This window comes from Macrobrachium nipponense, chromosome 36 (assembly GCF_015104395.2).
Source record: "Macrobrachium nipponense isolate FS-2020 chromosome 36, ASM1510439v2, whole genome shotgun sequence".
Lineage (NCBI taxonomy): Eukaryota > Metazoa > Arthropoda > Malacostraca > Decapoda > Palaemonidae > Macrobrachium > Macrobrachium nipponense.
The window spans coordinates 61386709-61402783 of NC_087220.1; the positions used below are offsets into that span (position 1 = coordinate 61386709).

At 35.5% G+C, this 16075-nt stretch overlaps 3 protein-coding genes across 4 annotated transcripts in view; 1 reads left to right on the forward strand and 2 right to left on the reverse strand.

The window, feature by feature from the left end:
* LOC135203752 (pre-mRNA-splicing factor CWC25 homolog) overlaps nt 1–1119 on the reverse strand; it is a 24172-nt gene extending 23053 nt beyond the window's left edge. The window contains exon 1 of the mRNA XM_064233694.1: nt 967–1119. Coding sequence (XP_064089764.1) covers nt 967–984 — 18 coding nt within the window. The 5' untranslated portion in view covers nt 985–1119. The remainder of the gene's footprint in view (nt 1–966) is intronic.
* A 1314-nt stretch (nt 1120–2433) lies between these two features.
* On the forward strand, nt 2434–12461 carry LOC135203755 (protein brambleberry-like). Its single transcript, XM_064233704.1, has 13 exons — nt 2434–2707; nt 3242–3369; nt 4320–4448; nt 4639–4824; nt 5440–5662; nt 5943–6059; nt 7412–7674; nt 7963–8086; nt 8195–8366; nt 8681–8821; nt 9408–9543; nt 10221–10363; nt 11111–12461. Exons 1-13 carry the CDS (start codon nt 2530–2532, stop codon nt 11244–11246), a joined length of 2076 nt encoding a protein of 691 aa, XP_064089774.1. The 5' UTR covers nt 2434–2529; the 3' UTR covers nt 11247–12461.
* LOC135203756 (RING finger and transmembrane domain-containing protein 2-like) overlaps nt 12189–16075 on the reverse strand; it is a 50656-nt gene continuing 46769 nt past the window's right edge. For both annotated transcript variants that reach the window (XM_064233705.1, XM_064233706.1), the window contains exons 6-8: nt 15800–15953; nt 15457–15669; nt 12189–15144 (exon numbers count right to left, since the gene is read on the reverse strand). In XM_064233705.1, coding sequence (XP_064089775.1) covers nt 14914–15144; nt 15457–15669; nt 15800–15953 — 598 coding nt within the window. In that variant the 3' untranslated portion in view covers nt 12189–14913. The remainder of the gene's footprint in view (nt 15145–15456; nt 15670–15799; nt 15954–16075) is intronic.

Consider the following 16075-nt stretch of genomic DNA (forward strand, 5'->3'; position numbering starts at 1 on the left):
TATTCCTATTCCTGCTTGGAAGTATATATGGGCTAAGGAAAAAAAATAATACGAACTGGATTTTGGTACGGCAGCTGTATCCTGATCGCCATAGATATGGGTATGGCTGTGAATTGCACATGCACGAACCCTTGTTTGCCGCATCAGGCACACCACCAACAGCAAGAAAATGGTGACCGAGCAACGTGAGCCGTGTGTGTAATAGGCCTAACACATCAGTTTTTGCCAAAAAAACAGATGTTTTCAGGTTTCAATGAGCTGAAAAGGCAATAGATGTCTACGAAGAAGCAAACTTCCAGAAATTGTATAGGCCAGTATCCGTAGGTCACGTAGTATGCTAACCTATACATTAGTCTTCCTCTAAGTTTGTTTTTCTTTAAGGAGGGTATGCCCCCCGGTCAGGTAACACATTCTACTAGGTTAGATTAGGTTGGTTACGTTAGTATACTAAACCTAGTACCTAGCCTATAGCCTATGCCTAGTATGACGCATGCGCAATTCACAGCCGTCCCAATATCTAATGTGATCAGTATACGGCTGCGGTACCAAAATTCTGTGCCTAACTAATAATGTCACATGTAATATAACATTTGATTTAATAATGAAATCTCAATTCTGCAACTGTCAGGGGCACCATGCCCACCTAACCTAAACTACCGGTTTGATCCAACCTGACCTAGTATAAATGAATGACCCTAACAGGATATATACGAAAATCTGACCTATTTTTCTAACAATAAAAGAAAATAAAAGGTATAAATACCCAAGCATACCTAGGTACCTACCTATACTAATTTAAGCTTTAGCTAAATGCTAAAATGAAACATTGATGGTCGATGCGAGACAGCGGATCCATAGGTAAGCTGCTATATTTATAGTTTTAACATTATTAACTCTAACCCAAATAATTTACACAGCATGTTAAGGATAAATTAGAATTTATAATATTAAGAGGTAAATACTTACTAGATCACCTCCGCCCATTGTAATAAACTAACACTTCCTGAATAGTAAGGATGACAAGACTAAGAGATGTTTTCTTTAGCAAGACAAGGTTTGTAAACACAGCCCGGAGCCGTCACCTGATTGGTCGAAAAATCTAAAACATCATCAGTGACGTCATTGTTGTATACGTTTGCTAGGAATATTATACAAAAAATTCTTATATATTTCCGTAAAGTTAAGCATATTGGAATTTTAGTTTTAGAAAATAAATGGTAAATAAATAATCTAATAATTGCCTCCATACGATGAATGATGATTACGAATTAAATCACAGAAGTGTCAATTGCGTCTCATCGAGATCGTTTTTCCATTTTGGAAATTACACAAAAATTCGGTTTTAGAAGTCGACTTGAAACACACACACACACACACACACACACACACACACACATTATATATATATATATATATATATATATATATATATATATATATATTATATCTTGTATTTGTAGAATAAATGGTAATAAAATTTATTGATGAATATTATATAAAGCGAATATTTTTTTCAAATTAATCATAGAAGTTTCAACTGTTTCCTCGCAAGACCGTTTTTTCCATCTTAGAAACTGGTCTGGATGTTAATTATCTTCAAAATATATATCGTTTAATTATAAAAGCCTTCTTTCTTTACAACATTATCCCTTTGAAATGCTCTACAAAAATCTAAGTAGACCGCTACAATATAAGATAATACTCTAGAAACTAGATGGCGGTTTCTGGTTGTGGTTCCTAACCACTGCCTTCCTGAGAGCCCAATACGATATTGTCACGAGGTGCAACGCTGTATTCCTTCGTTGTTTATAATTTTACATGTATTTAGTTTTAATTTACTTTATGGTGATTCATAATGCTTATTTAATCCTTTCAGATGGGCGCTGGTTCCTGGTTTCTAAGCCCTCACTCCACAAACACAGTTGCGGGCAGATTTATTCCCTTGATTGCTTACTTTACTAATTATGTAGTTTAACTTTACTTTTTGTTACTTCAAAATTTTCATGTTAATTCACCTGTATTATCCCTTTATTTGCAACAAAAATAACCATGAATTCGGGAGGGCCCAAAAACACAGTTGCGGGCACACTACACTGTTTTTGAGGTCCAGAGCTTTATTTCTTTAATTGTTTACTCTACTCATTATTTATTTTAACATAATGTTACTTCAAAATATCAATTTTAATTCGTTTCTATTATCCCTTTTTTGCAACAAAAATATCCATGAATTCGGGAGGATCCACAAACACGGTTGTGGGCACATTACACTGTTTATGAGGTGCAAAGCTTTACTCCCCTGATTGTTTACTTTACTCATTATTTAGTTTAAATTTATGTTACTTCAAAATATTTATTTTATTTCACCTCTATTGTCCATTTTGTGCAACGAAAATAACCTTGAATTCGTGAGAGCCGACTCTTCTTCCTCTTCCGAGACGTCGACGTGAATCAGCTGTGTCCAGCGGGACGTTTGTTTTGGCGTAACGACCGCGACAAGTTCCAACGAGTTCGTCTCCTTTTGAAAACGTCATGATGAGGGTCCTCCATTTCGCCTTGTTTGCCATTTCTCTGGCCCTCGGCGACGGTGCCATGTTTAGCTGGCTGTTCCAGAGTGCTAAAAGTGATAAGGATATAAACGGCAGTGGAGAAAAGGTTACTAATTCCGGTGGACCTTCCTCGAGTTACGGCGAAGGTGTCCATGTTGGAGGTGGGTTAAATTTTCTTTCTTATTTTTTTAAGGTTTGGCTTGATTAGGGAAACGATGGGATATAGGTATTTATAGGATTGCCATGTCTTTATCTACTTACAGCTTCATCACCTACAGTAGTTTTGCAGTAACATTTTAAAATAAAACTTTTGTAAACGGTTAGCTTAAGGTAGCTGACACCCGCATTACCATACATGGTTTTATTATTTACCTAGTAGTATACTAATGCCCATGTACTAACACCATTAATTATGTAAAACCAGGCAATATTTCAAATGGGGGTAGGCTGGTCAGTTTAAGATAGGCTATTTCCTTGTTCATATTTTTATGAGGAGAATATAAGGAACACGTACAATAACCCTTATCCCTCCCTTCCCCCCCCCCCCCCCCGCCCCCCCCCCCCCCCCCACCGAGCAACTGATTCATCACTTTGAAAAACAATTTGACTGAAGGTTTGCATATCTTAAAAAAATAACTTTTGTTTTAGCTGTTTCATGCAATTATTTTGTCTCCAGCATCATCTCTCTCATTCAGATGTCAGCACAGATGTCCTGGCCATCAACGTGCCATTTGAAGCTAGGTTGTCCGACGAGAAGTTTCTGACAGAGGCCACCAAGTACACGTCGTTACAGTTGTCCGAACTTGACAAGTGCCACCACCGAGTAAGTTCGCAGATTACGGCTCGATCTGTTTCTAGGCTACAGCATGGTGCAGAAGACCAAGGGTAAAATACAGAATGGCCGGCCTGTACCATACCTCAACCACCTTCCCGAAAAAGTACTTTAATACATCCTTTAACCAAGGTAGACATTAGTCATGAGCCAGCATCCAGTCATAATAGCAAAACCTCGAAACCTACTTTCCTATCGAAGTAAATGTTTTCTCCCAAGTCACAAATTAAGGCCATAATTTCCTCTGGGGGGGGGGGGGGGGGGAAGGTGGTCATGCTACTGTAGAGGTGGCCACCAGGTGGCCATTTGGTATTTTACCCAATTAGGCTATGGTGTCTTTTCTTGGTTGACATAGTTTTGTTTAGGTTTTATTGAAAAAGTTTTGTATTCATTGTAAATTACTGTAGCTAATGCATAGTCTTAGAGTGCAGTGCAGTTTATTGTGAGTTTATTTGTAGTAATATGAAATCTATGTTATCTGTTATTCATTAAGTGAATGTGGTGTGCAAAATTTCCACTGTCCACTACCATTAGAGAAAGCGCCTCAGCGACGTGGTTGGTATGGTATTAGCGTCCCACCTCGGTGGTCGCGGGTTTGATTCTCGGCCATTCCATTGAGGAGTGAGAGATGTGTATTTCTGGTGATAGAAGTTCACTCTCAACGTGGTTCGGAAGTCAGGTAAAGCCATTGGTCCTGTTGCTGAATAACCACTGGTTCCATGCAACTTTAAAGCACCATACAAACAAAACAAACAAACAAAATACCATTAGAGGTTAATAGATGGATTATTTCTATGTATGATAATTATTGTACGTACTATGTACTTGTGCATGCATGATTGCAATTTAATCTCTTTCATAATGATACTCTAGTAGCTACTTGCAGGGAAGGCCTTCATATTTACAAAATATTCTTCTCATATCTATTTTATTCCATGTAGGTCATTCTAAGTCTGCAGACTTCATGTTATGACTTAACCAATGAAGAACTATCCAAAGTTGCAGTAAACCTTTTCAACTGCCAGTCTTACGCTGAAGGTCGTCCAGTGTATCCTTGCTCTTTCGATATGGTGAGCATTTTATTCATGTGACCATAGTATAAGGCCTCTTAAGAAATATGATTGGATAAGAATATGTTTTATGATAGTAATAATGCTTGTCTTCCTCCTATGCAGCAATAATACTTCCTTTGCTTAATCTTGAATCACCATTCTTTCACTTTTTGGCAAAAGGTTAAATAATATTTCATCCTCCATTCAGACCCTAGAAGAGTGCACCAAGAATATGGATCCCAATACTTGGAACGCTTATCATATTGTCTCCAACCGAGTCAGGGCAGTGTGCTATGCCACCCGACAAGAGCAATTTCGTGCCAAAACGGAATTGACTGTAAACAGACTCATGAATTCAGCTGAACAACAAGTTAGATCCATGAATGAATTACAGGTATGTTGATAATAACGAAGAATGAGTTTTTTTAATGAAATGCACTAATAAAACTAACCACAAATATTTTTGTTCATACACAAATAATACAGATGAAAGTAAAGTTACTTAAGATTACCTTAACTGATGGATTTTTATCCTAACATTTCTGTAATTTCTTAGGATAGGAAGATTGTAGCCTCAGTCTCATGACAACTTACAACCTCAAGTTAAACAAGTATACTTTTAGAATGCTGGTTCTGTATTCTATATAGTGTTTCCCCCATATTTGTGGGGGAATGCGAATTTCCCGCAAATAATGGGGAGATATGGTCCATAGAGAAATCTGCGAATGTTGACAGCGCGAATACAGGGGGTCTACTATATTACTTTAAACTTTGCCTTATGACAGTCAGTATTTTACTCATTAAAATTACTACCTGTAATATTTCTCTTATTACAACTGTAGTCATAACCATTTGTTTATTTATGGAGTTCTATTTGTCCAACCTTCTCTAGGACGATGATAATTTAGAATGACGAAAAGCTTACAGAAGGGCTAAGAAATGTGTGCAAAAGTGAACCGTATTTTAGTTAAAATACTGCATCATTTCTAAAAGTTCTTTCTGCACTCAGGAGAGCCAGGAAGCTCTTGGGAAGGCAACATCCGAGACATTTGAATCTTTAAATGAAGGTCACGAGTATCTACGAAAACAGCAAAATCAGCTATCGGCAGCCCAACATACTATCCAGAGTTATGTCTCTTCCAATCTACGAGAGCTTTACAAAGAAAAGAGAATAATTGCAGCTGGGCAGAAGGAATTGGCTCATATTACAGAGTCAATTAAGAAAAAGTTAGGTATGTAATTGCTGTGCAATAAGTCAGTCATAATTTTGTAGTACACCCTGATATTTGCAAGGTATGGTAGAGAATTCTTCACATTAGGTACATAGTACTGTACCGAGTTCACCCCTTCACTTTTCTTACAGCAACCATGTAGCTTTTCCTTAACAAAAACTGTATCTAATAATAAATACTGTATAACTACTGTACTCTATAATTATCCTTCATTTTCAGCAGAAAAATTATCCATTGCTTTTCCCTACCCTAATTTTTAGATGATTCTTTTTGTAAATAGATGAAGCAAAAAGCCAGCTTTCGGTACAGGAGGAAAGCCAGAGAGATGCCCATAACCACATTCTTGAAGATCTCGCAGAAATACAAGAAGATGCTCGCCGAGTGTGGGAAAAACTGGGTGAGGTTTTTTCTCTCATAGTTGTCAAGGAAATTTTATGAAATGCAGTAGTAGTAGTAGTTATGGATCGAGGCAATGCCGCCTTTGCACGGCACCTCTTAATCTTGAGTTTTTTGTTTATTTGTTGAGCTCTTTTCTTTTTTTCTCTTTTATTCCACATCAAGTATATGGTTTCTTTTCTTATTTCATTGTTACGTGTAAATAGAAATTTTCCAGCTATGTCACTTTCCTTCTCTTCATAGGGTTCCTGTAGCCCTATTGCTTTAACACGTTCTTCTCTATAAGTACAACAATATAAGAGGAAATGAAATATGTCTTCTACTGTATTATGGCAAAAAGGACAACAGGTGTTCTTATTCTGGTGCCTTTTTGCTATATTTAAATTAAGAGAGTTGGTTCTGGCTTTGAAGAGAAGTACTGAACCAGTAGAATTATCATAAATTTCTTCATCTTTTATATTTCTTAATTTTTTATTTCTCTTTTCCACATTTTATATATATTCAGTCACTTTATTTTCCAAGTCTTATAAACTACTGATACTATAATTAGGCATTTACATGTGACTTCAGTTGGAATATAAAAGTGATGAGCATACCAGGATGGTTTTGCAGATGTGTGTGACATAAACATTCTTATTTCAGTGCTTCTTATGGGGTAAGACGTAAAATGAACTCTATTCACTCGCTTCTGTTCTGTACTATTTCTATCCAAATCCTTTCTCCTAGGTGTGTCCTTCAACTTCCATATCTACTGCTTTTCTGATCAACTATTCCTCATCCCCTTTCATGCTGTGCCCAAACCATCTCAAGCTTTGAGTACATTAGGGTAACAAGACACTGACTGACATTTCATTAAGTCTAAAGACTTGTCAGTAGTACAGTACTTTAACAAGGACTTTACCAAAACCCAGGAAGCTGTAAGTAATGAGTTTTTGTTTAGTCTTCATACTATATACAACCCAGAAAATGCCTAATTAAAGAAAATTACTTGACTACGTGCCACGTATGTTATACAGTAATACTCGGTCAAATGACCTTCAACTGCATAAGTTTATAAGTTATTTTTCTTTGTTTTAATACTTTATGCAATAGATAGTGAGAAATATCTGGTAACCAACTTATGAGAATAGAAATGATTTGTTTATAGTTTTCACTTAAGATTTTTGTAATCTTGATACTAATCAGTGCGTACCTAGGAAAATCGGTAAGAATGCTCGCATATTTAATATGAATATAACATACAGGGAAGAGACCTTTCAGATTTAAAAAAAAATTTAAAGGTTTATATTAGTAATGTTTGAACATTGTTCTATATTACACTATTTTGCTTATGTGTGTTTTTCTTTTTGCCAGATGCCAGTACTTCAAACATTCTCATGAAACACGAAGAAACGATAGAAAGGTTTAGTCGCCTGGCACAAGACCTTCGGGACATGAATGACACCGTTCATCACCTGATGGATATTCTGCACGCAACAAGAGGTGCAGTTGAAGACAAGTTGTCGTGGATTTCCACGCTTGTCGGTGGCACAGACAACACTGTACAAAAAGTGTACAGCTGTATTCTACACATTGCATACTTTTTAATTGGCATGTTGGCTGCAAGTTTTCTTCAGGTGATTAGGCTACATTGTTTTCTGAAATTGTTCATAATTCTGCACTTGTGGGTTAAGGAGAGTTTTTATCCAGAATTATAAATATGTTAGAAACAAACTAATGAGAAGGAATAGCTTTCAAAGTTTTGAATTTAAAAATGATGACAATGCAGAGATTTTATCAGGAATTGCATCATAAATGCATATCTATCAGAAAAAGACAAGTGGAGCATTATATTTTTAAAGTTTGAACTCTATATGAAGTGTATAAGAGAAGTCTTGCCTTCTACATGACACGCTCATTTTCAGGTACCATACTTGACACGTGTTGTACTGGTTGTGTTAGTTCCACTGAATGCTATGTCAGAAATAAAGCATGAAAGCAGTTTGCAGTTTTCTACTCTGACTACAGTTTTGGCTCTCTGTGTCCTAAGTAAGTAACAGTTTCATTATTTGCATGTGGATATGAGAAATTGAAATTATTTAAATTTTTTCATCCTTGCAAAACATGTTTACTTTTATTTTTTTTTATTTTATCCAGTTAATTTGTTGGCTACCCTCCTTATGGGGTTCTTTCGGAAGAAGGAAGGGCACTCCTCAATCAGGGATGCCGTTCTACACTGTCTGAAGTGTGAACTAAAGGGTTCACCATCAGATTCTGTAATCACGGTTAATGGAAATGCATGTACAAGTAACCTTCTTTCAAGCACCACGTGAGTAGACAATATATCAGGTGTTTTTTTTATATATATATAAGTTGCTTTTTGTATTTCATGTTAGGCCTATTCGTACTTCCTGAAGAATCACAAGGTTTCAGCTCTTGGGAATTGTAACTATTAATAAACTAGTGCTTAGTTTACCATTTGATTTATCCAAGTTCTTACTGTACATAATTAATTAGTGTTTATTATCAGAAAAGGATTTTCTAGATATTTTTTGGCCCACACACTTTAGCAGAGGGCATATCTAAACTCTGGTCTAGTTAGATGCCATGTATGAAGAAATGTATTTGATTATTGTCTTCCAGAATCATGACTAGTACACCCCCATCTAAGCAGAACAGTGTCGATCATTCTTCCAACACAAGTAATGCTGACTATTCAAGTGATGAAGAGGAACTGCTCAAACCTGTCCCAAAAGAGAATCCAGCTGGATTTCTAAGGAGGAGGTGAGGCACATGACATGAGGTTAAATGTAGTCTTTATTAAGGTACTCTTCACAGTGACATACTTTACCATAATATTTCTGTGAACTAAGTTTGGCATGACTATTTTTTCTAACCTTATTCTTTTGGTAACTTCATTGGATTTTACATTTGAGCACCATACAAACAAACAAACAAACATTTGAGCTCTTAATCATAAGGAGAGCATCGAGGCATATAAATCTGTCCTTTTGTCTGGAAACTTGGCTTTGTAAAACTAGGACTTGTATTTTCATAGTATGATCTAGTTCTAAAAAGTGTAGTATACCACTCCTAGTGCTGTGTAATTAGCTTATTTCTTGAGACCAAATCCTCATCCTTAGTTTAAAAAAAAAAAAGTGGGACCTGGATTATACCAGGTAGCAAGTGCACAAGATCAAGTAGAATAGAGAGAAGTCATTCCCCATCAAAACTCATAATGGAAAACATTACCATAAGTAGATTCGTGTTTGTAGTGATGAAGACAGTGATATCTCAGCTGTACATGGCCACACCACATTACTGTTTTACGCTTGTGACAAAATTGGTAAATAAAATTTCTCATTTACAGGATCTTTGGAAACAGCCTGCTGTGCAGCACAGAAAAGAGCATGGTTGGGTCGCCAGTTGAAACCAAAGAAAGTGTTACCTCACTTTTAGATTGTCAGAACAACAACTCTAAAACTCATTCAGATTCATTAGAAAATGTATGTACAGTTTTATGTAGTATATTAAATATTTTTTATATTTAATCAACTACCTATATTCCTGTTATTGATGTATGGCAGTTCATATGCTGATATATATTATTTGTTTGTGCCATATTTATATAGTACTCATACTGGCATTCATATTATTCATATTGTAAAGTTTTTTTCCTGGCTGGAATTATGTAGAAATTCACTTTCTTCTTGTACCACTAAGATAAATTGGTTTTTACTTATTATTCTCATTAGATTTGCTAATAAAGCATTCTGATTACATTACTATTATGTGTAGTACCAGTGGTAACTGTGATTACTTTGCACTTGAACAAGGCCAAAAATTTTTAATAGGTATATTGGAGTGTGGGAAGTTGGTCTTTAAATAGGTAATAACAACTCTTTTCTACACAAACTAGACCAATTAGTAGTTACAAAATCCATCACTTCTCAATGGCGTGGTTAGTTTGGTGTTTGCTTCTCACCTCGGTGGTCGCGGGTTCGATTCCCGGCCATTCCATTGAGGAGTGAGAGATGTGTATTTCTGGTGATAGTTCACTCTCGACGTGGTTCGGAAGCCACGTAAAGCCGTTGGTCCCGTTGCTGAATAACCAACCACTGGTTCCATGCAACGTAAAAACACCATACAAACAAACGTCACTTCATCTTCCCATGTATTTCAGGAGAAGGCAATATCCTCTGTTCGGCGACACCTACTAGAGCACTTGGAAAGTACTCGACCTCCTTCACACAACCTCAGCTTTTCCTTGCGCAGCAGCTCTCGCAAAAGCACCCCAGTGAGAGAGACTCCCTCCTCATCTCGCAGGTATTCTTCTTGTGTTCTTTAATAGCCTCCCTTGCAGCATGGTGGCCAACGAACAGTTGAAGTGCACTTACTTTCTAAAGCCACAAGTCATACACATTTGTATTTTGCTGTTGCATTTTTAAAATATTTTCTAGATAAATTAAAATTTTCATTGTTTTACAATATACTGTACAGTAAGTAGTATTTAATTCGAGTATCTGGTAAGTACAGTATTTAATTATATTTTTAATTTGTAGATTTGAGCACTACATGAATAATACCATGAATAATAAACAGTACTTTACACAATTGCTGGTCTTTCTTAGCATTATTGTAACAATGCCATTAATGTTCTGTAGGTTATTTAGTTTAAAATGCCCTCAGTGGTCTTGTTCAACAATTATTAAATTGGGGTTTTAAGGTGGAGAGATGAAGGTCAAGTGTGAGAGGCTGAACTTTGTAAATCAGGTAACCTTTATTGAGAAATATCATATCTTATTCTAAAATCGTAATTAAGGTAAGAACATGAGAGAAGAACTTTCAATTCATTGCTTCCATTCCGTATCTTAAATATGGTTGGTGATTTGACAGGATGGCTATGTTTAGAGATTTATGTGTTTTTTTGTAAACTGGGTCATGTAAAAGTAGTGTGTATGTTCTCTCTCACCAATAACACTTTTTAATGTAATTTGTTCTTTTGCTTGTTAGACTTTGGTAAGGCATTACAGTATTATTAGTTTGCAAACATTCGACTCTTAATTTTAACAGCGGAACGCCATGTAGAAGTATGACTCCCAAAAAGTTATGCGCTGCTGCCTGCAAAAATGGACAACTGTGCCGCAATCCTGCTGGGAATGATTCGTTTTACTGCCACAGGCATGAAACAAGCTCAATTTTATCCTAATGGGATGACCAGCTCAAGTGATTGATGGTGCTAGTAACTCCATAATGGTGTTATAATCTTCAGTATTTAAACAAATCTTTCCATTGTACAGTATTCTTGCTTGCTCTTAACTTATTTATTGGATAGGGATACTGTGATGATAATCATGGGTAAGAAGTAGAGCTGTTGGGGCCAGTGACTTATAAATGTAGATGGGAAATAATGCTGCTCTTAATTTTTAAGTCAAGATATAAATCTTGAGGTTCTGTAGACTTCACGAAGAATTGCAGTTTTCTCAGTATTTTGCTATACAATTCCTGTTATGCTTAAGTACTGTATTATTTTGTCATAACCTTGTTTTTATTATGATTAAAAAATTTAGTTTGTTTGGTATATGTATTTAATTATTAAGATTTTTTAAAAATGGAGTTCGTTATAAAATGTAGTTTGCGGTGTATATGTGTCAAGATTTTTTTTATGGGATTTTTGTGTTATGTGGGGTTGCCTTAAAAAGAAAAATTTCTGTGGGTGTACCCTTTGTTAAGTATGAAGCTTAAGATTCTCTGCAGTGTAATTTGTCCCATCCAGTAGTTTACAGGTGTTTAGGTACTTTTAAAAAATGTTTTGTATCTGTGGTAGCCATACATCCATAATTTTCTGTATTTTGCCCTTCTTGTATTACTAAACATAAGCCTTCATGTTTAAGGGCATTGTTTGGGCCTGTTTCCAACTTAATTTGTGGGAAATATTGACTTCTGTTCTGGCTTGTGACTAGATTTTTAAAATTTACCAACAAGGAACTTTATTAGCCTGGTGAAAGTATTACTCAGTCCTATACTCTGGTCAAAATCAGTTTAACATGGTTGTGCATTAAATTTTAAACTGTAGCAACTTGGGTTGCAATTGCTACATTGAGTTTGGATAAGCATAGTTTCAAGGTTCTTGGACACTGAAACACAGCCATGAAGGATTATAGCCAATTTAATGAAAGTGTTGTACGTATTATTTTGGTGTCTGACATTGTTTTTAGTCTCTTGCACAATTTCATTTTAAAATGCTTTTGTGTAAGACCCAACTAATATTCAGCAAGTGTGCTTTTTATATAGATTTGACATTAAATACTTTACATTCCATTAATTATTGACTATATATTAGACCAAATTTTGTAAATTCATACATTTTATCACCCCTTGAGAATTTGTACATAGCTTGACTAAGTAAAACTGCCTTTTTTAAGTACACTTTATTTTCCTGTTTCACTGTACATACCTATGTACTTTTGGTTTCCATTAATGTGCATATAACTGTCATTTTTATAATATCTAAAAAAATTCAAATATTTCCTAACAGACAAGCCTGCTTTTTAATATTTTTATCTGACAAAGGCAATGAAAGACCAGTAACAACTGATGTTAAACATACTAGGGTTATCAGTAATAGCTATTTAATGATAAGTAAAATGCCTCGGGAGGAGGGAGAGCTACTGCTCCACTTGCGCTGCCATTAAGTCATACTTACAAAAGAAACAGAAGTTATTTTCCAGAAAAAAATAACTACATAAAGTAAATGTAAATGTAAACTCGGAGTACAAAACTTCTACTCGAGTTGCTTCATCCACCAATATAAGGGGATTATGATCAACATCAACCTCCCTTACATATGTACTAGTATATTGTTTTCCAGCAGGACAATGGAGTTTAATTTCAAAGCTGGGTCAAAATAGGTTTAATGGTTGCTGAAAAAGACACACTGGTAAGCCTCAAACTGAAAATGGGAAGAAGATAAGAAAGGCAGACGACCTTTCATATGCGCAGTAAACGAACTAGGATTAGCAGCTGCAATATAGGAATCTGATTTAAAATAACATTCCCTCAACAGGAAAGAGTGTGATGAAGATGCAAAGAGACCTTTAATAAGGAACTTCCTAGCAAAGAGTGACGTAGTTGCACCCCTACTTTATAACAGCCTGATAACCCCAAATTAACCTTCCTCAATAGCTAATCCTTAAAATGTATCCAACACTTGCTGGCAGTGCAAAATCTTAATCCTCCTCGGTGTTTTATTTTTGCCTCTGGCAAATAAAAGCAGATTTAAATTATTCAGGTTTGTACCTGTATAGGAATACAGACTAGACAAATTATAAACTTTAAGATGAAGTAAGGTACATCATACATGTATCAAGAAACATCACATCACAGGACTGTAATAACATCAAAATAACTATGGCTTATCAAATCTAGCAAACCTTTCCATAATGAATTCTGCATTACAACATTTACCTCCTTGAATACAAAATGCTCTGGAAGAAAATATTACACCTTTCATTAAAAAGAAGGCTCTTATACATACAGATCATCAACTCTACTATGTTCTGCAAAATGTCTTCATACTAACCCATTTCCCAATGTAAAATGTAGAAAAATCACTTATAGCAAAGAGGAAATATCTAGCCATGATGCAAATTCATCTACCACTTGCAAAAATGTACTACTAAAATTTATGTCCAAAGAGTATTACTATATCTAGTATTACCTCAATACAATTAATATATAATCAACAGTTGACAGTGTTGAACAACAGTTTGATCTTTGACGATGCAACTGTCCACAATCATGGTCAATACACTACACTACAAAAATACTCATGTACTGTGTAAGAGTGCAAATGAACTTACTTCAAGGCTTGAATGTGTAAGAACAGAGGTATAGCAAAACAATGATTACTCCAGTAAAAAAGATAACTCCTATATATCTAATGAAATAATGACATGATGCAGACTTTGTTAAGCTGTGAAAAAAGCCACTTCGTTCCAGACGTGACTCCCCAAAGAAATGATACAAAGGCAAAGCTCGAAGCCCAATTCATTGGTATTCACTGGTAACCCAATGGAAGATTCATAGGGAAAACTCCCACTGACACACTAACTTCCTTGCTAACTTCTAAAGAGAGACACAAGTTGGCTACTTATGCCCTGCAATGCCAAACAAATAGATGATGGAACATTAAACGGTAATGTTCACTATATCATAGCTTATGGCTTCTACAGGTACAGCAGTTGTGACTTTGTTTAAAATAGTCTTTGGATGAGAAAAATAATTCGTTTAACCGATGGTAAAAAGTTGGACAGCTGGCTTCGAGGGACTAAAAGAAATGAATGAAATGTCAAATTTTAGCTACAAAGAACCTTTGACATAATGACTGCAGCACAAAGGTCATGGTACACCTCTATCAAGATAAAATAAAAACCTTCCAAGGAATTAGGAATTGATTATTTTTTTTAACTAATTATTAAATTCTCCCCTATAAATTCCACTGCATATAGCAAGGTAATCCTTCAGAAAAATTGTTTGATGTCCTCTTTTGGAAAACACTATCAGTGGTCAGAAATCACCCCAAGAACATTTGCAGAACATTAAAAACACCTTCCTCAGTGTAAATGTTATTTTATTATTCTAAAGTAGTCCAACTTTACAGCTGATACTATGAGCACTTAAGGAGTTTAAAATTTGAAATGCCTTCAATTAATTAAAAGGTTCCAGAAATATTCTTCCAGCGAATATAACCCCTACTACAAAAATTAACTAATTCATAACAAAAGAGGTATTTGGTACAAATATGTTCAAAGAACGTAAAATGTAATACCTCTGTCTAAGGATATCACAAAGTTTTACATAGTTGGATTTCTTCACTAGTAAAGCTGCAAGAAGTGCGACGTTCCTCCGTCTCTCCAAGCAGGATCGTCCGCTACTTGAGTTCGGCACATTGGGCAGGTCTGTTCGTGGTCTAGCCACGTAACAACACACTGCTCACAAAATATGTGCTTACACTGAAGCATCGTGGGTAACTGGAAGTCATCATGACATATTGGACACACACCAGCATCTTGCAACTGAGCTTTGGTGGGTGTGCTCCTATAACTCTGTATAAAAATTAAATGAAAGACAGTGATACCATTAACTCTGAACAAATCCTTGAGAACATTCTGTTTCATAAGAACAAATGCTTAACTTGTAACTAATGAGTGAACCATTTCACCTAAAAAACTTCTTTATGTAAACCACTATCATATGTGTTACAAAACTTATCATGCCCTAGGTTTGTTTTGTATTTGCTATTTTTAGTTAAGTGTTGTAAAAGACTCTAAATCCAAATACCTTTTTTGAAATACATTAAGACCTTCTCTAATCAAACCTGAAAATGCTAAGAGAAAGGAATAAAATGAAATACTTACAATATTGTGTATAAACTTGTCAACAGCATCATGTAGACTTTTCATTCTGACAACTACATCAGGGCCTTTACAGACCAAATATGTGGCCGTAAGTATAACACCAATTAAAATCTTTGGTCCAGAGTATCCAAGAAGGTATGAAAGCCACGGCTGAATTGGTATCAAGGATCGGTACAGCTGCGAAACCATCTCGATGACCAAAAAGTACTTTCCCTGAAGAAAGAAATATATGCATGAACACATTGTCAAGACAGTTCCATCAGCTGATTATATATTAACAATCAGTATAAAACAAGTCACTTAGAACAATCACAAAGCAAAGCTAATATTCAATAATACTCACTCTATTTTGATAGTGCATTAAGGAATGAGGAAGTATGGTGACAAATGTTTTCAACAAAACTGTTACCAATTTCAAAATATAATCGGACACGATAACAATCCACAAGAGGTCTAGGACTCCGAAACCATCTCTATCAGGATGGATGAGCAAGACACTGGAAAGGAGAGGTTGTTCAGTTACCAAAGAGATCCTTTCTCAAGGTTAAGTACTAGTCAAGCAGTATAGAATATGCCAAAATTAACTCAAAATTTGTAGTTAAATAAAGTAAACATAAAG

What these genes read in the sequence shown, in the direction of transcription:
- LOC135203755 (XM_064233704.1), top strand. Translation starts at nt 2,530, where the DNA reads ATGATGAGGGTCCTCCATTTCGCCTTGTTTGCCATTTCTCTGGCCCTC. An exon ending in GTCAATTAAGAAAAAGTTAG is followed by an intron (nt 5,663 to 5,942) that starts GTATGTAATTGC and finishes TTTTGTAAATAG; the next exon opens with ATGAAGCAAAAAGCCAGCTT. An exon ending in TTTGGCTCTCTGTGTCCTAA is followed by an intron (nt 8,087 to 8,194) that starts GTAAGTAACAGT and finishes TATTTTATCCAG; the next exon opens with TTAATTTGTTGGCTACCCTC.